The sequence below is a fragment of the Giraffa tippelskirchi genome, chromosome 7 (genome assembly GCF_054371585.1).
Source record: "Giraffa tippelskirchi isolate mGirTip1 chromosome 7, T2T-mGirTip1v1.2.pri, whole genome shotgun sequence".
Classification (NCBI taxonomy): Eukaryota; Metazoa; Chordata; class Mammalia; order Artiodactyla; family Giraffidae; genus Giraffa; species Giraffa tippelskirchi.
Window position 1 is genome coordinate 142,690,552 of NC_137281.1, and position 23,616 is coordinate 142,714,167.

Sequence of the window (23,616 nt, forward strand, 5' to 3'; positions counted from 1 at the left end):
AAAAATATTTTAAAATTGACTGGTGATGGATGCCTCACCACATTCACTTTATGAATATATTAAAAATCATCGAATTGCACAGTTTCAGTGGATGAATTGTATGATATGTGAATTACGTATCATTACAGCTGATGCATAGCTACTAGGGAAGATGAGAGCCGTCTGTCCTTTCTGTAGTATCAAACATTTTATTTGTTGGTTTTCACCTTGCTCACCATCTTCTGATTCTTTGCAGTCTGAATTAGAGGATGCTTTGCAGTAGAATTAACAGTAATATTACTGGTTATCACTCATCACTTGTTCAGTGGGTGATAACTGCTTGTATATACACACTTAAGATTTTGCCAAATTAGAAAAGTATTTCTCATTCTGGCCTAGATAGCCTGTGTGACTTAATACCAAATGGGCAGCACACTTGAACATATTCCAGTTTTCTCACACACGGACATTCGTACATGGAGTCTGCCCTCATATTCATAACTGAGTTCCATTATATCTTGTTTTTATAGATGGGTAACTCAGACGGTAAAGAATCTGCCTGCAATTCAGAAGACCCAGGTTCAATCCCTGGGTTGGGAGGATTTCCTGGAGAAGGAAATGGCAACCCACTCCAGTATTCTTGCTTGGGGAATCCCATGGACAGAGGAGTCTGGCAGGCTACAGTTCATGGGGTCACAAAGAGTCGGACACTACTGAGGGACTGACAACCAGTTAGAAAGCTGATTTCCATTGTTGGACATTAGTTAGCCAACTGTAGTCAGTGGCCTAAACTTAGGGACCCAGTAAGCGAACAGGGACGTGATGATTGTTAGACCATTAATTAAAAAAAACACACTAGAATTCAAACAGCTATACTGATAGATACATAAATGGAAGGTGTACTTGTAAGCAGGTTATGTTTGCCTGTATCTTTTGATTACAGTTGGTGGAATATCCCCCACCTAAACAGGGTTAAGGTAATTTATGGCTCACCACAGTGAAAGTCTCTGTGTAAGGGATGTCATCAGACGTGGCAGTGTGCAGAATTTCAAGTAACTTCATGACTCTGGTTCCTTTACGAGGCTGTGCTTTTCCTTTAGTTGGTTTCGCAGACAGGTTCTCCCCTCACAGTTGTAAAATGGCTACAGCAGCTCCCTGACGCTTCTCAGCATTTAAGACAAGCAGATACAAAGAAGTTTCTTCTCTCAATAGTTAAGTGCTTCTGACCTGAGTTGGGTCATGTGCTTATTCTGGAACTGCTAATTGTTTAGATCAAGAGATTGGGATATGCTGATTGACTTTGCCAGTAGAGCTTCCCCCTAACCCTGAGAGTGGGGTCAGCATTACCCCAGCCATATGAGGGCTTGGGTTGAGGTGATTCACCAGAAGAATTTGGGATTGCTTTTTCTTTTTGTTAACAAGGAGGTTGAATTAGATGCCAAATGGTAAAATAACCTATGTCCACAATAATGTTCAACATATATATTAGAGCTTTTATCCTTGGTAATGATAGCTAAAAAATTCATAGACTGTATCAGGTAGAATAAATAAAAAACTTAGGCAAAAGATAGGATTATGATAACTTTTAGGCCTGAATTATTCTAAAAGTTTGTTCTGCTGCTGCTGCTAAGTTGCTTCAGTCATGTCTGACTCTGTGCGACCCCATAGACGGCAGCCCACCAGGCTCCGCTGTCCCTGGGATTCTCCAGGCAAGAACACTGGAGTGGGTTGCCATTTCCTTCTCCAATGCATGAAAGTGAAAAGTGAAAGTGAAGTTGCTCAGTTGTGTCCGACTCTTAGCGACCCATAGACGTCAGCCCACCAGGCTCTCCCATCCCTGGGATTCTCCAGGCAAGAGTACTGGAGTGGGGTGCCATTGCCTTCTACGAAAAGTTTGTTCTAGAGGAACCTTATTATAAAATTGTTTTGAAATTTGTCGTGATCTTTTTTCCTTATTTTGGGATCCCATTATCTTTAAGTACTTTAAGTGGACTTCTCAGTTATTTGAACTTAGTACTTTTCTCTATGTCTTTCTAATGCCTGTTTTTACTACATAGCATCATTTCAGTTTTTTAAACTTGTGCCTTCTAACTCAGCACATACAAATCTAAAATCTTAGGTTTCCAATTCTGTAAAACAAGTTAGTATCCCAGTTAAATTCTGTTAACCTTAGAAGTACAGATACAAATAGCTTGACCAGAATCATCGTTCTCATGCACGTTCTTTATTGTGTTAGGCAGCTTAGACTGTATTCGTGGAGAGAACAGGTTTCGTAAGATCCCATTACCTTCTGACCAATTTCTCTTTGCCACTGGGAAACAAAAGGCAAACCATCTCTTTGCTACAGTGGTTTTATGGTGTATCATCGAGCACATGCTGTATTTAGTGTGGTGCAATTATAACCAAGGCCAGTTGCTAATACCAAGTGGATGTAGACAAATTCGGAGAGAGTTTTAAATATTTTGTAATAGTGACATGGTTATAAAATCCTTCAAATTATTGGACTTAGAAAGGAAGAATAATTTTTTTCTATTTGCTGTATTAAATACGTGAACCTCTTAGTTTTACAGAAAAAAAGTATAACTTAGAAAACAAACTAAAAGAAAACAATTGGTGTCAGAATAAGGACAATTACTCTCTTTTTCTCTCTTTTTTTTCCCCCACAGTGATCCTGGTGGGGGGATTGAAATGGCTGAGTTCATTCGAGAAGCCACACCCCCAGTTGGTTGTAGTTCAAGAAATTCTTATGCTGGCTTGGATCCGAGCAACCAGGTAGGAACCTGTGCTGTTCTGCTTTGCGTTTTTCCTTCCTCCTGATGGTGGTCTCAGGTGTTCTCTTGTCTGTTACAGTCAGTTGATGTTTGGGTTTATCTTGCTGATAATTTTTTGATTTGTTTACTGATTGTTGTTTATTACTATTACACAGAATTTTCACATTAATTAAGTACTTTGTTGCTGAGCACATACCACATGCTCATTGCCTGGGGTAGATTTGATCAAGATAGTTGTGGTGAATGCCCTTAGGAACTTGCACTCATTTACCTTCACAGTGTCTGTATTGGGAACATCTCAGTCTCTTTTTGTGGAATGAAATGGCTTAGTTCTTAAATATGGCTGCACTTTTTGTATTCTTAATTAAACCTGCACTTTCTTCTTACTGACAAATATTGGCAGATTACCCTGGGGAATAAGCCTACGATTTTGCAACAAACTTTTGAACAGCCACACCTTTTACTTTTTTTTTTTGGTAGGGCTGACGAAAGGACAGCAGTGGCTAACCACCTTTGGTAACTATACTCTTGGCCTTGTGTCCATTAGACTTGCCCTGTTGCAGGAAAGAGAGTGGGGCACGAGAGGATGGTCACATCCCAGGTCATATCCAGGTCCCTGGGACAGTTGCCAAGTGTGGGTTCTTGGCTTTACACGGAAAGAATTCAAGAGGTGCCATAGTAAAGCTAAAGAATGGTTATTCAGGCAGGAAACACACTTCACAGATAGAGTGTGGGCCATCTCAGAAGGTCAGAGAAGCCCAGGGTATGATGTCAGGTTTTATAGGGTTAAGTAGTTTCCTATCACTTAACCCTGTAGTGATCATGAAGTTGCTCAGTCGTGTCCGACTCTTTGCGACCCCATGGACTGTAGCCTACCAGGCTGCTCCATCCGTGGGATTTTCCAGGCAAGAGTACTGGAGTGGGTTGCCATTTCCTTCTCCAGGGGATCTTTCCGACCCAGAGATAGAACCCAGGTCTCCCGCATTGTAGGCAGATGCTTCACTGACTGAGCCACCAGGGAAGTCCCAGTTTCATAGGCTAATGAGTGGAAAGAATATTCCAGCCATTTTGGGGAATGGGTGGGAATTTCCAGGAATTGGGCCACTGCCTACTTTTTGACCTTTATGATCAATCTTGAAACTCATGGCACCTGTGGGTGTATCATTTAGCTTGCTGATGTGTGTTTTTTTTTTAATTGAAGTATAATAGCTTTACATTATTGTATTAGTTTCTGCTGTAAAACAAAGTGTATCAGCTATATATATACATGTATCCCCTTCTTCTTGGACGCCCCCCCCCAACTCATCCCAACCCTGTAGGTCATCACAGAGCACTGAGCTGAGCTCTGTGTGCAATACAGCAGGTTCCCACTGTTGTTCAGTCACTAAGTCGTGTCTGACTCTTTGTGACCCCATGGAGTCTGACTCTTTGTGACCCCATGGACTGCAGCACTCCAGGCTCCTCAGTCTTCCATTATCTCTTGGAGCTTGCTCAAGTTCACGTCCATTGAGTTGGTGATGCTATCTAACCATCTCATCCTCTGCTGCCCCCTTCTCCTTTTGCCTTCAATCTCCCAGCATCAGGGTGTTTTTCAGTGAGTCCACTCTTTGCAGCAGGTGGCCAAAAGATTGGAGCTTCAGTATCAGTCCTTCCAATGAATATTCAGGGTTGCTTTCATTTAGAATTGACTGGTTTGATCTTGCTGTCTAAGGGAATCTCAAGAGTCTTATCCAGCACCACAATTCAAAAGCATCAGTTCTTCAGTGCTCATCCTTCTTTATGTTCCAACTCTCACATCTCTACATGATTACTGGAAAAAACTCTTGTTAACCTTTGTCCTGCTTCATTTTGTACTTCATGGCCAAACTTGCCTCATTCTGGGTATCTCTTGACTTCCTACTTTTGCATTCCAATCACCTGTGATGAAAAGGACATCTTTTTTGATGTTAGTTCTAGAAGGTCTTGTAGGTCTTCATAGAAGCGGTCAACTTCAGCTTCTTTGACATTAGTGGTTGGGGTATAGACTTGGATTACTATGATGTTGAATGATTTGCCTTGTAAATGAACTGAAATCATTCTCTTGTTTTTGAGATTGCACCCAAGTCCTGCATTTCAGACTCTTGTTGACTGTGAGGGCTTCTTCATTTCTTCTTAGGGATTCTTGCCCACAGTAGTAAATATAATGTCAACTGAATTAAATTCACCCATTCCCATACATTTTAATTCACCGATTCCTAAGATGTTGATGTTCACTCTTGCCATCTCCTGCTTGGCTACATCCAGTCTGCCTTGATTCATGGACCTAACATTCCAGATTCCTATGGTTCTTTACAGCGTTGGACTTTACTTTTACAGACACATCCACATCTTAGCGTCATTTCCGCTTTGGCCCAGCCACTTGATTCTTTCTGGAGCTATATTAGTGATTGCCTTCCCACTCTTCTGTATTAGCATATTGGACACCTTCCGACCTAGGGGGGCTCAGCTTCTGGTGTCGTATCTCTTTGCCTTATCATAGTGTTCATGGGGTTCTCAAGGCAAGAATACTGGAATGCTTGGCCATTTCCTCCAGTGGATCACATTTTGTCAGAACTCTTCAATATGACCCATCTGTCTTGGGTGGCCCTGTGCAATGGCATGACTCAGTAGCTTCACTGAGTTACGCAAGTCCCTTTGCCATAACAAGGCTGTGATTCATGAAGGGATTCCCACTAGCTATTTGTTGTACACGTGGTAGTATATATGTGTCAATCCCAATCTCCCAATTCTTTTCACCTCTCCTTCCTCCCTTGTTGATGTGTTTCAGTGAGTGTATACTAAGGCCCAAGGCCTAAGAGAAGTAGGCCATTTTGGACCTAGTTGGTTCTAATTATTTTATGCCATTTCCTTGGACTGTGTCATTCTTTTAAAGCTTGTATCCTGCCCCTATCCTGTCTCAGCCCTACTTGTTTTAGGGAGGGAGTCCCATCTTAAGTATAATTAACTCATGTCTGCACCTAAATGCGTAGCACGTCTGACTGATTTGGTTTTCCTTAAAATATTAACTCTTGTATTAAAAAGGGCAGATGTCAGAAACTATTGTGCTACTTGAATTTTGGTGTTTTAGTTTTATACTGTTTATAACAAAAGAAATTATTGACATAATTATTGTTATCCTTTAGGAAAGCTGAAATGAGGAAGTAAGTTGGACTTTTTGTATATCGGTAGAGATATTATCAATACAGAGATACCATGTTTCCTGTACATGTTTTATTACATGGCTCTTACTGCTTGTTATCATAGTTGTTTATAAATGTCTTCAGTACTAGATAGTGAACTCCTTGAACACTGTGGCACCCTCATAGTCATTGGTACCATCCTTTCCTTCATGCCACTGCTACCCTTCTCCTTTCCATCTTCTATTCTCCATCCCCTCCCCTCCCCATGTTTTTAAACTGTCCGTTACATTCCTCTCTTTCTTGTTGTCACTTATCTTCCTTAAAATATTTTAATGCCTGATAGTATTTAAGGTATTTTGCTTGTCTGGGATGTGGAGTGGGTCTTACCCTCTCCACATCTTATGCTCAAAGAGTTTGCAATTTCATGCATGTGAACTCTTGGCGACCCCGTGAACTGTAGCCCACCAGGCTCTTGTGTCCATGGGATTTTCCAGGCAAAAATATTGGAGTGGGTTGCCATTTCAATTTCATAGTAGATATCTATAAGTAACTGAAGTTATGATATATTACCAAGGAAATACAAGTAAAAGGTGCAAAGTAATAGTTGCCATAAGAATGGTACAGAAAAGGGGCTAATGATTTCAGAAACGTTTCCAGCTAGAGAGATGGCAACGTTTTATGGAGAAGGTGGCCTTGCCTGATTGCCTTTTGTTGGAAGTAATTTTTGTTCTCTGATGTCCATGATTGTACCTGGACTTTCCCTTGGTCCTTCTCAAAGAGAAGAAATACTGGAGCATTTTAGTTTGTGCAAATCTATTAAGGAAAACGTCACCTCTAAGTATATGCAGATACCATTTTTTTCTTAATTTTTTCCTTTTCTAAATGTGTTTATTTTTAGAAAGTTAGCAGATGAAGGAAAGCATCAAGAAGAAAATAAGATCATCTATAATGTCATAATAAAAAAAAAGTTTTTAAACAAAGAGATTTTAGTGTGCTTGCTCTTTGGCACTTGACTCTCTTCACTGACAATATCATGAATGTTAGTACTATTAAGTGTTTCCTGCAGTGAACATCTTGAAAACTGCAGTGCATCCTTTTATTTGTATGTACTGTGGTTTGTATTTTCAGTCCCTTACTGTTGCGCATATGAACAGTAACAACCCCATTATATTTGGGGGGATAAACTTGAGACAGTTCAGAAAAGCATGAAAGATAAAAATATAACCACACATTGTATCTGTTAAGATTGCTTTTGTCACCAAGTAATAGAACTCAACTAATTAAGTGACTTACAGAAATAGGAGTTTGTCACCTACATTTGGAGCTGATTGAATAGCATTTGTTCAGCAGCTAAATATTATTAGGGCTCTGGGTTGGAACTTCCCTAGGCCTTTTGGCTTTCTCTCAGAGTTGCAGAATGAGCACAGCAGGTTCCATTATGATCCTGTTGAAAAGTGAAGAAGCAGGTGACAGTCTGGGGCAGAGTTGTCCTTGGTCATCATCATCTCAGACACAGGGAGGTCTTTCCCCAAAGCCTTCCAATAGACTCTCCCATACATTCATTGACCAGAACGGAACACACACCTAGATTAGAGTCTGGGTCCTCTCTTCATAAATCAAAAGATACATGTCCAACATTTGAACAAAATAGGAAGCTTGTTAAGGAGAGAAAAAGGAAACACTCTGAGGTTGTGAGCAAATGACTACTGTATGTATATTCAAAAAACTTTTTTTTTTTTAAAGTTTAAATTCTTAGAAGGGTACCATGAAATGGTACTTTCTGGTTTGCTTAGTTGTTTGTAAGCTTCTGTCTAGAAAGTTATATGTTTATTATTCTAGTAGAAAAATAACTTGTTGGTTTTTTAACTTATTTATTTAGCAGGTGTGTTTAGAATGAAACTCTTTTTGCAGTAAAATACTTTTGGGGCCTTTTTCTTCCTGTCTATTGCAGTGCTTTTTGTGGCTAATTGAAAGCAAATATCAGGAAAAATCAGGAGAATCAAACTTAATAAACTGTTGAAAAATATTGCAAAGCTCATTTTTTTTGTCTATACTGCTTATTAGTAGTTTTAACCTATACGCATATGCTTATTTTTGCTGTTTTTCACTGACATATAGCTTTCATATGTGTAGTGTATGCATATTAAGTGTACAGCTCAGTACATTTTTACATGATGTGTACACCCATTTAATTGCCATCCAGACTAAGAAAGTCCCTCATGCCCCATTAAAGTCATTATTAGCTATACTTTTACCAAATTTCTCATTGTATAGTTCTGTTCAGTTGAATCAATTGAAGGGAAAGATTTGGCAAAATGCACATATTCTGTGAATGTTCTTGATTTTAGTATAAAGATTAAATTTGCTTGACTGTTTTCTTCTTGAATCCCTTGAAAACAGGTTATAACAAGAACTACTCAGACTTGTTGATTTAGTAACTGTCATGTTGTTATATTTGGTTTCCTTAATGTGTTCATGGAATTTATGGTATTTGTTTATATGATTGTTATGATAATATAATACATGATGGTTATAAAATTTTAGGGAAATTATATACCATCTTGAATATAAGCCCTAAAAACTCCACAGATTTATAACAGTGTTCTGTTTATAGAGTTTGTGCTAAAAATTCCTTTTTCTTAAATGCCTTAGTTTTTTTTTATTATTACTATTTTTTAAAAAATGCGTTATAGCAGCCTACAAAGAACTTTCTGCCTGAAACTCAGGAAAGTACGTGTTGATGCACAACAACTTGACAGGAAGATTTAGGTTGCTCTTTGTTACTGTGTTTTATCCTCCGAACTTTCCCTTTATAATCCCTGATAAGTCTACATTTATTTCAGGTAGTCTTGACACCTAGTTTCGCTTTGTTTGTAACTGAAACATGTCTTGATGCAATATAAAACTGATAGCGATTGTTTGACACAGATTGTTTGAGATTGGAGGCTCTCCCCTGGGGGCTCCGTCTGCCCCGAGCACGCAGCAGGATTCAGTGTCCTGACTTGAGTGTGTGAGGTGTGCCGCACACGCTGCAGCAGAGTGTGGCTCTGATGCATCATGGCCTTTTGGTGAAAGTGACTGATAGCTTGTTTTGATGATATAATTTCATTTGACAATCTTGCTAGTCTGTGCTGATGGCGTAGCTAGCATTGTGTTTACTTCATGTCATGTTTTCAGATTGGATCTGGCTCCTCTCGTCTTGGAACAGCAGCAACTATTAAAGGTGGGTGTGGTCTCCCCTGAACATTACCTCTGACTTTCCATTTCTTTTTTGGTTGTAGTAAAGATAATTAATTGTATCGTGTATTTGCATGTAATGAAAAATCATTCTTGAAATTATTTTGTGGATAAAATTATGTATCTTGTATTAAAGGTTGCTTTGTTTTAAATTGTGGTCCCTTTTCAACATGACTGAGTGACTTTCACTTTCAGTTTTTTTATCATAACAGTATTTTAACCACTTGGATTACACTGTATAAATTGTACATTTTGATCTTTAAGAAGCAAGACACTAAAACCTTTTTTTTTCTGATACCTCATGTATATATCATTTATTCAAAACATCTATGTCAAATAAATTCATTGTTATTTTTGCCCTGTAATTTTATAACTCTCTAATTTTTCCTGGGAGGGACTTTTAAGTTGTTTCAAGTTATTACATAATTTGCATTTCATCTTTAAAACTTTTTTTGAAAGAAATAGTTGTATTAGCTAGTATTATGAGGCCTTTCCATATTTGGTTTGTAGTATATGTGATCTGACAGTCCATGATGCTTCTTATCAGTTTAATGCATCTTTTATTGTAACCCTTGATACAAAAACTGCTTTAGTTAATAAATACCTACTATACTTTCTTATGTCCTTCCTTGTTATGCTACCTGTACAGCTTTTACTTTTAATATAATGTCTTCTTGGGTTTCTCTTAACTTTGTAGGAGATACAGACACCGCCAAGACTTCTGATGATATCAGTTTAAGTCTGGGCCAGAGCTCTAGTCTTTGTAAGGAGGGAAGTGAAGAACAAGGTAAGAACAGTTTACTTCATGGCAGCATCATGTATTGTGATGACCAGGGTGAGTTTGTGCAATGTGCTGCTCATATTTTGGCAGAAGTTTGTAATAATTTAGTGTGGTTTTTTAGAAACATTGAAATAAAATGATTTGCTAGCGTAACAGTAGCACAGTGTTATAAGTACTCGTAGCTTTTGGAATTCAGCTTCATATGTTCTGCCAAGTAAACAGAGAAACTTTGTGAGCATATGCTGTAGAATGAATATGAGATGGGAGATAAGAATCTGCTATTCCTTTAGTTGGTCAGAACATCTTGCTTAGCTTACTGATAACCTAGTATGTAAAGCTGTTCTTTTCCATTCAGTATGACCTCTAGATGCCAACTGCTGCTTATGTTGCCTGACTGCAGAAACAACAGTGTGTTTGACAGAGAAATAACTTGCTATTGGACTTACTGAGAAACTGTCTGCCTCCAACATGGTGTCTTCCTGTAGCATATTTATAATGTAAATTTTAGTTTTAAGTGATTTTTTTTTCCCTCCTTATTCAACTTCATTGTAAATGAGTACTTTGGATTTTATAGAGTTCTTTTTTTTTTTTTTTAAAGAAGTGCCACATGTTTTGAGTTTGATTTTTAATTTTCAGACATGAAAGGATGGATATGCCATACCCATTTCCAGTTGAGATTATCCCAGGTTATATAATCAATGAGCTAGAATTGGAATAGAAACCTGTCTCCCTATTTCCAGCCTGTTTTTTGTTGTTGTTGTTGTTGTTGTTAGCTTATGGGTGATGTTTGGTAGGCAGGCAGACTGATAAATTTCCTATTATACTTAATTATGAAACTTATTTATAGGGTTACAAATCGATCATTGAATGGAGACATTTTCCTGCTAATTTAGTGTTTTACCCAGGTTTGATTCTTACAAGGATATTTTGTCAGAATTTTAGGTTTATCACTGTAATTGCTTTTGGAGAATTGCAGTACCTCATCATTATTTATTTGCTTTGGTGGACCACCCCTCACAGCTATCCCCTCCCCTTAAAAAATACATTTGAATGTACCGTATGGTTTGAAAGCTGTTTTCTCATAAAAGGGGAAGGTGAATTAATCTCTGAGAATCATAGTGTTCTTTTGTATAATATGTGATCAGCAGTGTCTCAGAAACTGGGTAGTGATTTTAGAGGGGCTCGTGCCACTGCACTTATGGGTCATAGGTCTCTTTATTTTCATCTGGGAAGTGTGAGCAAGAATGTTGTAGTCTGGCAGGTTGGCAATTATATTCACACAGATCTACCCTGGCAGGTACATATTGACATAGAGAATGATGATATATTCAGTCACTGAGTGCATACTGTTGCCCTGTGAAGAGTCAGCACACTTATCCCTTAACGCTTTGTCAGCCACATGGTCTCTGTTGCAGCTATTCACCTTTGTTGTTGTAGAGTGAAAGAGGCTGTAAACAACCTATAAATGAGTGGGAATGGCTGTGTTATACTAAAACTTTAGTTACAAAAGCAGGCAGAAAGCCACTTTGGCTCTATAGGCTTTAGTTGATCAAACCCTGGTTTGGGTCATCTCTTAAGCACTTGATGTGCATTCACCCAGTAAACCTTCATGACAGGCATTTGAAGTTCATAGTGTTATTATTTTCACTTTACAGAGGAGCAAAGTTGTAAGAAACTTGCCCCAAATCACCCATCTGCAAAGTAGCAGTCCTGTAGTTCAAAGCTAGTTCTAAATTCTGCTTTTAATCACTATGCTATACTACTTTCATACAGTTTTATAACTTGCTTTTATCATATAACATTTTCCTCATGTATTTAGCAATTATTATCAGTACTGATGTGTGCCTGATACCATTCTAAGTACTAGAAATCAGTTGATGAACAGACAGAATTTTCTACCACTGTGGCCTTCATACTGTTAGTATGGAAACATGCTACTGTGAATCGAATGTGTATGTAGTAATAGAGACGGGGTATGCGGAGTGGTGGGGTGGTGCTGTGGGCATAGTAAGTTTAAATATTACAGAATGGTGGAGGGGAAACCTTGCTGAGAGCAGAGACCTGAAGGAGAAGGAGTGAGCTGTTCAGGATATTGGGGAGGAGGGAGACTACCTCTGTGCCAGAGGTAACAGCACAGGCAGAAATCCCAACGCAGGAACATGCCTGTCAGAAATAGTGTGGCTGGTACAGAGTGAGTGAGGGGCCAAATTACAGTCTTGTAAGCTGTTTTATTTTATTTATTTATTTATTTTAAAATACTTATTTATCTAACTGTGCTGGGCCCTTGTTGTGGCATGCAGGATTTTTAGTTGTGGCCTGCAGACCTAGTTGCAGCACGTGGGACCTAGTTTCCTAATGCAGCATCGAACCCAGGCCCCCTGCATTGGGAGCACAGAGGCACTGGACCACCAGGGAAGTCCCTTGCCATTTTAGGGATTTTGCTTTCAATTTCCAACAAGATGAACAGCTGTACAGAGTTTTGAGCAGAGAAGTATCATCATCTCTATTACATTGTAACAGTCTTTTGGCTCCTGTATTGTTTGAGTATGTATTAAAAGGGACAGAGGCTGATGCAGTTAGCAGATTATTAGAATAATCAGAGCACAGATCAGGGTAGTGAGAGGTGGTCTGACTGTGTGTGCTTAGTCGCTCAGTTGTGTCCAACTCTTTTTGACCCCATGGACTCTAGCCTCCAGACACCTCTGTCCATGGGGAATCTCCAGGCAAGAATACTGGAGTGGGTTGCCATGCCCTCTGCAGGACATCTTCCCAACCCAGGGATTGAACCCAGGTCTCCTGCATTGCAGGTGGATTCTTCACCAGCTGAGCCACCAGGGAAGCCCGGTCTGACTGTGGCAGATGTTAATGAAAGGATATGATGGATTTGGAAATAGCATGTGAAAGAAATAGTAGTCATAGATGACTCTAAGATTTTGGGGTTAAATCATGGGGAGGATGGATTCTTCATTAACTGAAAAGGAGAAAACTGAGAAGGAGCAGATTTAGAAGTGGGGAGAGCATGGTGAAGGGCACGAGAGGGGGTTCATTTTGGCCATATCAGGTATGAGTTGCTGTAGGACCTCTAAACAGCAGTAATGAGTAGATAATTAGATAGGCTTGGATTTTAGATAGGAAATATGGGTTGAGGTTTTTAAATTTAAGAGTTTTCAGTGTATAAATTAAAAAAAAAAAAGATTCAGTTATGTCAAATGTGGGGCTGGGTTAATATCAAATTCATGAACTGGCAGGGAATGCTGGTATGGTTAGCTGGGCCTGGAGTTCAGGCAGCCTGGTTCCCAGTGGCTGTGTGGCTGCGGTGTGGCGCCACCTAGTGGCTGTTGTTCATTCTGGCTTAAATAGCTGAGACTCGGCTGGCTCTGGCTGCTTCGGATTTACAGGACAGGGACCTTTAGTTAGTTGGTTAGCAGTTAGTTGACTAGTTGGCACTCATTTTATCAACCTGATTCAGGATAATTGGGAGAAAACTGAGGTTGTGGGGATGTGTCATGTATGTTTTCTAAAAAGGGATTATCTGTAGTTTCCCTCCTCAGCCTCACTCATGTCTTTCCTACCCAAGATCAGAACTCTAGTCCATCCCTGTGTGAGTACTGAGGCTGGGTAGAAGATGGAGAAAGTAATTACAAGTATTTCTGAATTTTAGTTATCATGGGGCCAGAAAAATTGGATAAGACGTATGAGAGAGAGAGTATAGATAGAAAAATGAGTGAGTTCCAACAGTTGGGCTCTGAGCCACTTATAGTCTGACAAATCCAGGACACTGAATTGGAGCAACTGGTGAGGTAGAGGGGCGTATCCCCACATCTCAGGGAGAGCGATCAGCTTTGTCAGATGTTGCTGGTAGGCCAAGTCATATGAGACTGAGACCTGACCGTTGGACTTCACAGCACAGAGGATGTTGGTGACCTTGATAGCTTCTCAGTGGGGTGGGAGTAGAATACATGTCGGAGGAGAAGAATTGGAAACGGTGACTATAGACTACTTTTTGGTGAATTTCTGTAAAGGACACCAGAGGTATAAGGTGATAGGTAACAGCAGAAGTGAGGATAAAGGAAGAGATTTGGATTTTTTAGGAATGTAAGAGAAATAAAGCAGTTTGTTTTTTATAATTGCTGAGGATGATCTAGAAGAGAGGAGGAAGTTTTGATTTCTGTTTATAAAAGTAATACGTTAATTCTATAAAATCCAGTTAAGTATGAGGAAGAGGATGATTTACATTTCTGCCACTGAGATAACTGTTAATATTTTTTTGTGTATCATTTTTTTCCTTTTTATTGTGATATAATTCACATATCATAAAACTCACCCTTTTAAGAATACAGTTCAGTGGTTTTTAGTATATTCACAGATTTGGGCACTCATGACCACTATCTAATTCCAGAACATTTGCATCACCCCAAAAAGATACTCATATCCATTATACTCATTTCCTTCTTCAGCCCCTGGCAACCACTCCTGTCCCTATGCATTTGCCTGTTCTGTACATTTCATGTAAATGGGACTATATAGTATGTGACTTTTTGTGTCTGACTTCTTTCACTTCGCATGTTATATTATGTATCAGGACTTTATTCTCTTTTATGGCTAAATATGATATATTACTTTTAACATTCCTATGAACATATGCACGCATACCCTTCGTATTCTCTTAAACTCTTACAGACTGGAATCATATTTTTAAACATAATTTTATTTATTTAGTTTTTGGCTCTGCTGGATCTTTACTCTGCACTGGCCTTTCTCTAGTTGTGGAGAGTGGGGCCACTGCCTAGTTGCAAAGCCTGGGTTTCTTGCGGTGGCTTCTCTTGTTGTAGAGATAGGCTCTAGGGCTCACGGGCCTCAGCCGTTGCAGTATGTGGGCTCAGTAGTTGTGGCTGCCAGGTTCTAGAGCACAGGCTCGACATTTGTAGCACATAGCCACTTGGGGGCATGTCGGATGCTCCTGAATCAAGGATTGAACCCACATCTCCTACATTGGCAGGTGGACTCTTCACCACTGAGCCACTAGGGAAGCCCAGTCATATTTTTTATATAGTGCCATCTTCTTCACTTTAAATATTTTCTCATATCATTGTGTAATCTTTGAATACATTTTAGTACCTGCATAGTATTATTGTTAGACATTATAATTTATTCAACCTTTTTTTATTGCACATTTTTATAGTTTTTTGTTTTAAGGAGTTTTATAACAACTTGAGATGAATAATCTTTTTCTAAAACCTTGTACAGATATCTGATTTTATCTTTTAGCAGAAATTTCTAGAAGTAGATCGTTGATCAAAGGGTAGATATACTTTTTGAAGGTTTTTGAAATTGCTTTGTAGAAGTTTGGTTGCACTAGTTTGCACCACCATGAGTAGTGTGTGAGATGCCTTTCTTATCCTGAATACTACTAGCAGCAATCACTGTAAAAAAGCTTAATTAGATGAAAAATAGTATCTCTCTGGGTGGATTTGAGCCTGTCTTTGACAGTATTGCTACTAGGAAGAAAAAGTGTCTTAAGAAAGCATGTTTACTTAAAATTTCCTAAAACCACCTAAAGTTCTTCCTGACAAAGTCAAACTTATTATGATATATTTATTTAGCAACACTGAAAAAAGTAAATGTATTAAATTAAATTTGGCTATGTCCTTTAAAATGAAAAACTTAAATTTCTGCTTCATTAATGTCTTGGGAGTTGGTATTTTTAAAAGTCTATTGTATATTAGAATTAGTGATTTTCAACTACTTTCTCAGTTAAGTTTTTGTTTTATATTCTTGAAATGTGAATATTTGTATATTCACCCCATAATTGCTTAATAGGGATATATATTGAGAGTTTTTAGAAATAACCATTATAAACTAATACTGTAGAATAGTAGATACAGTGCTTGTTATTAAATTTGGGTTTTTTAGAAACTATAAGAACCCAAGTATAGTGGCACAGTTTTGGACAGATGAAAAGAACCTTGGTTTCACTTATCTTGAGGACTTTAAGACACAAGATAAAGCCTAATAGGTCATTTATAAATCACAGTTTGTATGGTACCTTCTAGAGGGTATTTCTAGTTTAGATTTTTAATTGTTTAGATCTAACCTACATTAAGCTTTTTGTAAAGTCCATAAATATTTCTAGAAGTCATTCTTATTTTATATTAATCTTAGGGGAAAAATGTATCCTTTTATTATTTAAGGTAACTACTATGAAGAGTCTGACTTATTATAGACTCTGTTACTGTATTTTTCCTATGCAGTTATGACAAATAAGACAATAATATTTCTTTTTATTGAACGAACAGCAACTCAGCAATACTTGTCTGTTAAAAGGTACATAAAACATCAGCTATTGTGCAGTTTGGTTGTCAAGCTATATTTCAAGATAAATTACAATGTAGGTAGGTGGATAGATGGGTTTATTTATATTTTTATCTATCTTTATGTGTGTATAATATATATGATAGCTCAAGTCACTAATCCCTGCCCTAAATGAAGGGTTAAGGAATAATCTTACAGATATAGCGGGGATATGTATTTTTTTTTCATGAACCATTTTTAATTGCTGCATCAGTGGTAAAAGATAAAATGTAGTATTTTGCCCTGTAATTATTGTTTTAATACTTTCAACCATTGTGAACAGGAAGACATCTTCTATCATTATACCGTATCTTGTCTGGGCCTTGGTCAACCTTTTGATTTTTTGGCTTGTCTCTGATGCTCTCAGTTTTTGTGGATTTGAAAAATCAATTATATTAGTTTTTCAAAAAGATTTTTAATTTAGCTAGGTGAAATAATGATAGCTACCATTAATTGTGCCAGGCACTGTGCTAAGCAAGTATGTTATTACCTCAGTTATCCCATGGTGAGATTGATATCACATTTTACAGATGAGGAAACAGAGTCTTGAAAAGGTAACCCACCTTTACCCAGTTACTAAGTTAGGGACAGAACTTACACAGAAATCCAGGTCTGTTTTAAATTTAATCCTTTGTTGCTTTTTATTTTATTGTTGATCATCCGTAGAACTTTTTCTGAGGTTTGTTGAAGATTTGGAGGTTCAGTTCATTCCATTAGTAGAATGCTTGCTTTCTTTAGCTGGGAAGTAGAAACAAGCCCTTTGGAATGACTGGCCAACTGTTATTCAGTGAGCTACTTGGGAAATAGTTTATGCTTAATTTATGGTACACTGAATTCTTTCCTCTGTTAGACAGTAGAAAAACAGATCATAGATTTGTGTTAACATTTCCAAATATATGTTTGAAACAGATTTGGCAGCCGACCGGAAGCTCTTCCGCCTGGTCTCCAATGATTCCTTCATCTCCATTCAGCCGTCCTTATCTTCATGTGGACAGGACTTACCAAGGGACTTGAGTGACAGAGTGAGCCTGCCGAGTCACAGCCACCATCACCACGTCGAGCAGTCTCTGTCCAATGCCTGTGACACAGAAGTAGCTTCTCTTGTCCCTTTACATTCACACTCGTACAGGAAGGATCACCGGCCGCGGGGTGTGCCACGGACTTCCAGCTCTGCTGTGGCTTTTCCAGACACTTCACTGAATGACTTCCCTCTTTATCAGCAAAGACGTGGGTTGGATCCTGTTAGTGAGTTAGAATCTTCCAAGCCTCATTCTGGATCCAAAGAATCCTTGGTGGAAAATCCGTGTTTACCTGGGGAATTTCAGCTGGTTGGCGAGCTGAAAAACAGTAATTCTCAGCCACCTACCAGAAGTGGGAAGAGCAAACCCTTGAACGCAGACAAAAGCATGGACAGCTTGCGAAGCCTGAGCACGCGCAGCAGTGGCTCAACGGAGAGCTACTGCAGTGGGACGGACCGGGACACCCACAGCACAGTCAGCAGTTACAAAAGTGAGCAGACCAGCTCCACTCACATCGAGAGCATCTTGTCAGAGCACGAGGAGTCTCCCCAGGTGGCAAAGAAGAGCAGTCAGAAGAAAGAGGGCTGTGCTGAGGCAGAGGACAAGAATAGCTGTGCTGGTGACAAAAGGACTAGCAGTGAAAAGACTGCCTTGGATGCGAGTACGAATAGTGGGGTTCAGGAGGCCAAGGATTCTAACGGCTCTGATGACGTGCACAATCAGAAAGGTCTCAGCACCTCTGCATCTGAAGAAGCCAATAAAAACCCCCACGCAAATGAATTCACTTCACAGGGGGACACACCACTTGGGAAGACTGCTGAAAACAAAGAGGAGGAGGGTGAGAAGCCAGCTGTGTCGGTGGACTCGAAAGTTAGTAAAGATGTTGGTGGAAAGCAGAAGGAAGGGGATGTGCGACCTAAATCCTCCAGCCTAATCCACCGGACAGCCTCTGCCCATAAGTCAGGCAGGAGACGGACAGGGAAAAAACGGGCCAGCAGCTTCGATTCAAGTCGGCATAGGGACTATGTGTCCTTTCGAGGTGTTGCTGGTACCAAGCCGCATAGTGCTATATTCTGTCACGATGAGGACTCCAGTGACCAAAGTGACTTGAGCAGAGCGTCCAGTGTTCAGTCTGCTCACCAGTTCAGCAGTGATAGCTCTTCTAGCACCACTTCTCATTCTTGTCAGTCTCCTGAGGGCAGATACAGTGCCCTAAAGACCAAACACGCCGCTAAGGAGAGGGGCACCGACTCTGAGCATGCACACAAGACCCACCTGGGTCCTGAAGGAACTGGCAAAAAGCGGACAGCACGGCGGACTTCCAGCACAAATAGTGCCAAGACTCGGGCCCGAGTGTTGAGCCTGGACAGCGGCACAGTAGCGTGTTTAAATGACTCCAGCAGGCTAATGGCGCCTGAAAGCGTAAAACCCTTAACCACTTCAAAGTCCGATCTGGAGGCCAAAGAAGGAGAGGTGCTAGATGAGCTATCGTTATTGGGACGGGCTTCCCAGTTAGAGACAGTCACTCGGTCTAGGAATAGCTTGCCAAGCCAGGTTGCTTTTCCTGAAGGCGAAGAGCAAGATGCAGTCAGTGGAGGTAAGTAAATTGCAGGAGAAGATTTACCCAAGAACCACTGATTTTCGATGCTGTTGATTGGAGTACTACTTCCTAGAATATATTTTGTGTTAACAGCCGCATATCCACTATGTTGTTAAACTTTCTTTCCATGAAAAAGGAGATGGTTATCTTAGAAAAGGTTTTGATGTGAACACCGAGAAAATGCTTTTTGTCGTATTATTTGAGTCTGTCAGTTTGTTCTTCATGGCATTCACCTTTTCTAAGTCATTTGCCACCTGTTAATGTTTTATCTGGAATAATCAAAAAATTGGTCCCCTTCCTGCTTTATTCAACTACAGTAACAACAAAATGTAGAATTTTATTGGGGCACCAAACCATTTTTAGTTATCTCTTATACAGTGTGTGCCACTGAACTTTGAGAATGAGATCACTCAACCTATATAAGATTTTTCCAAATGTTACTTCAGCTCTATGTACTTTGAAAACATGGCTTTTTTCTTTGTTTCTGTCTTAGGTTTTATTTCTTGTTTACTCAAGTTTTAGTCATTAAACCGTTTTTCTGTAACTTCACAATAAAGTTTATTAATCGACGTTTGTAGTTCATTATCCATTAGTGAATATATGATTCTCCCTTTGATAACAGTGATAGTGCTTTGGTTAAAGTACCAGCTTATTGATTTCTGGTTTATGGGGAATTGTGCAAAATTCAGTAGGTGATTTTGTTTTGTCAGTGTGTATTGGCCATTTTGTTTATTTCAGAGTTGTCTCTTGGTATTTCCTCCTGTCCAGAATAATTTGCTTAGTCTCTTTTGGTTATTATGGAGTCTCATTCTTGAATAGAATGAGAAGAATGAAGTCCTCTGTTGCTAGCACATGACTTTTTTATCATCTACCTCATATCCTTTAATAAAGCTTATGTCTTTGGCTTTATAGTTTACAGTCTATTGGTATAGTAACATTTAGTCTTTTATGAAATGTTAAGCTGAGTTTTTGTTTGCACAAACATACTGAAACAAGGAACATGCTTTTTCTCTCAAAGAATTCTAGTTTTACCCAGTTTTTTAAGTCCATAATATGGTAAACATTCTCTTGCTTCTTTTGGCATAGTTTATAAGAGATTAATAGAAATGTAAAAAGTGATCTTTAGTGCCTAAGGAAGAAACTAGTCTGACTTAAATATTGAGAACTAATTATATCTGAAATGATTATAATCATTTGGTAACAATATACTAATTAACTTCTCTTGAGTCTTTGGTGTGGCTGTCAGTCTGTTTTTTGTAACAGGTCTGAAATGCTTTTAGTGATTTCTCACACAAATCATATGTGTTTGCGATATGCAAGAAACCATTGGGTTTTAAATTATAGCTTAATTTTTACTAAAAGTGTGATTAAAATAAATTCTAAGAATGAACATGCAATGATAAAAAAATATTGCTGTTCTAAATGTTCTTGAAATGTAAGTAGTAAAATATGTATAAAAGATAGTACATCTTATGCTTTTGTATTAAAAATGCCGTTTCCTTTTCATAGGGAATGTGGGGTGTTCTGTGTTTTTAGGAAAAGTTATATGAGGTCTTATTTGCTCTTTGATTAATATGAGCCCTCATTTTTCCAGATTTCAGCTTTTCTTTTGTTTGTGTTATTTTTTTTTAAAAAAGCAAACCATCCACTGTTAATAAAAGAAAAACAAATAAGGAACTAAAAATTTCCATTTATTTCACTTTGGTGGAATAAATGTAATCATCTGTGGGCTGTTAAAAACATTTTTTGGCCAAAGGAAGACATTGTCGGAGCTATTTTTATCTGAGCTTCATTGTGTTTAGAATAAAAATAAGAACAAAACTAAACTGCCTAAATATATTGGATTTATATTTAGTTTGTTTTCATCTAGTTACAAGACACATTTAGTGTCTTGGTTTCTTGGAAGATTGGAGGTAGTGGGAGGCAATGTATTTTGGTTTTCATTATTTAAAAATTATATAGAATCTCAAATACTTTGTAAAATGTGTTAGGTTACATTTATTGTTCTTTTTTTTTTTTTTTCTTTTTTGATGATTAGGAGACATTTTTCTTCGCCATCTATTCTACTTTCTGTACTCCTGAAATGTGTCAACACGACAGAGGATACAGCTTGACCATGCATATGGCTATACATTAACTATAATGTACAGCCGTACTAACCATTAGATTTTATCCTAATGAACTTGGATGTGTTGCTGAGTTTTCCAGTGGTTTCTTTTTGTCCTATCTTTAAACTGAATGGTGTTGGTCCTGTGGAAGGATGAAACTAAGGAAATGTACTTTAAAGTACTAAAATAAACTAAAATAGGGTGTTGCCTAATATAGTGACATGGCATCATACATCCTTGTCAGTATATGGGCTCGCTGTAGTCATGACTCTGGGAAAGCTGCTTACCTTCTTAAGCCTTGACTTCCTCATCTTAAAATGGAGATGATAGTGGTATCTGTCTATCCTATAGGGTTTTTATGAGGACTGAAGGCTTTAATAGATTTAAAATGCTTACAACAGTGCCTGGTACGTAGTAAAAGCTTAATTAATAGTGCTGATGTTTCTGTTTCACTGGATTTCCCTGATAGCTCAGTTGGGAAAGAATCTGCCTGCAATGCAGGAGACCTGGATTTGATCCCTGGGTTGGCAAGATCCCTGGAGAAGGGAAAGGCTACCCACTCAAGTATTCTGGCCTGGAGAATTCCATGGACTGTATAGTCCATAGGGTTGCAAAGAGTCAGACGCGACTGAGTGACTTTCACTTCACTTCTGTTTGACCAGCCAGTCTGTTCTGCTACTCATGTGTATCCTGCCCTAAAGAAAATGATTAAATATAGAAATACATTAGAGATACTCTCGTTGTGCCATTTTGAAACTCAATAATAGTAAAAATAAAAAAACCTGAATTCTTAATTTCTTACATAATACCCAAAAGAAAAACATTAATCTGATAAAATATTACAGATTTTAATCTCACCTTGGCAGCAATACATGTGTAGCCTATCTTTTGATACTCATTCACATAATAAGTGATTGTTTTCATAGGACTTCTATCATTAATCTAATACTTTGATTAAAATTGGATTTCATCAATAATGTTCTGTGATTGCTTAGGTAGGAAAAAAGTTTTATGTTCAAGCTAAGATATTTTCTGTTGTTGATCTCTTGTTTTTGCATTTAATTTTTCTTTTATAATTATAAAGCATATATTTAATAACTTATGACTGGTATTTTAAAAATAAAAAAGTACAGACAAATTATATATGATAGAAAAGTATCCTGTTTTTTTGGGGGGTCACTTAATCTTATTTACTGCCTGATTCAACAGACTGTGAAGAACGATCAGAATAGAAAGATTTATGTTCATTCCATTATTTGTATTTTTTTCCTCAATTTCTTAACCTCCGTTTTTCTCTTTGAGAAAATTATTTTAAATGTAATAGTTGGGTTCTGTAAGCATGAAATAAGATCCTGTTATAATATTTTTGTGTTGGGAACCAGTGATAGTTGTCTGTCAAGGGATTGTCACTATATAAAGAAAAGCCAAATTTTCTTGACGACAGTTTATGAGGGTTTGTACCATACATATAAATTTGATCCTAAGTATCACTGAAAGAAAAGACAGAGACCACTGAACCAAAAAAGAATATGTGAATTAAAGCTTTTGTATTTTACTGAATAGAGGGACTCTAAATTCTAATAGATTTAATTTTCTCATTTCCCAGTTCACATGGGAAGTTAGAAGAAGAAAATAAATAGAAAGGGAGGGGTGCCTGTCGAGGCTAAAACTGATGGCAGCAGAAGAAATGCACTGCTGCCTCTACAGAAGCTGGAATAACCATATGAACCAGTGCCAGAAACTCATGGTAGGAGGTCATTAACTGCAAGGGTGAACTGTTTCTTCAAGGACATCATAATACCATAACTTAATGCTGTATTGCAGTATAACTCACTAGTAAATGGGTATGTGACTAAGGAAAGTTTATATTTTATTTAGTCTGAACTGAGAAGAAAGCTTGGGCATATAAAACCACCTCAGAGGGTGTTCGTTAGATGTAATAAACAGGTTTGGATCCTTCAGTTCAGTTCAGTCGCTCAGTCATGTCCAATTCTTTCCGACCCCATGAATCACAGCACACCAGGCCTCCCTGTCCATCACCAACTCCCGGAGTTTACCCAAACACATGTCCATCTAGTCAGTGACGCCATCCAACCATCTCATCCTCTGTTGTCCCCTTCTCCTCCTGCCCCCAGTCCTTCCCAGCATTAGGGTCTTTTCCAGTGAGTCAGCTCTTCGCATGAGGTGGACAAAGTATTGGAGTTTCAGCTTCAGCATCAGTCCTTCCAATGAACTCCCAGGACTGATCTCCTTTAGGATGGACTGGTTGGATCTCCTTGCAGTCCAAGGGACTCTCAAGAGTCTTCTCCAGCACCACAGTTCAAAAGCATCAATTCTTCGGTGTTCAGCTTTCTTCACCGTCCAACTCTCACATCCATACATGACCACTGGAAAAACCATAACCTTGACTAGACAGGCCTTTGTTGGCAAAGTGATGTCTCTGCTTGTAAATATGCTGTCTAGGTTGGTCATAACCTTCCTTCCAACGAGTAAGCATCTTTTAATTTCATGGCTGCAGTCACCATCAGCAGTGATTTTGGAGCCCAAAAAGGTAAAGTCTGACACTGTTTCTCCATCTATTTCCCATGAAGTGATGGGACCAGATGCCATGA

General features: G+C 38.5%; 1 protein-coding gene across 8 annotated transcripts in view; it reads left to right on the plus strand.

The window, feature by feature from the left end:
• PCNX1 (pecanex 1) overlaps positions 1-23,616 on the plus strand; it is a 175,377-nt gene that overhangs the window by 37,641 nt on the left and 114,120 nt on the right. For all 8 annotated transcript variants that reach the window (XM_081508889.1, XM_081508892.1, XM_081508893.1 and 5 more), the window contains exons 3-6: positions 2,646-2,751; positions 9,086-9,131; positions 9,843-9,932; positions 17,187-18,893. In XM_081508889.1, the coding sequence (XP_081365015.1) occupies positions 2,646-2,751; positions 9,086-9,131; positions 9,843-9,932; positions 17,187-18,893 (1,949 nt within the window). The remainder of the gene's footprint in view (positions 1-2,645; positions 2,752-9,085; positions 9,132-9,842; positions 9,933-17,186; positions 18,894-23,616) is intronic.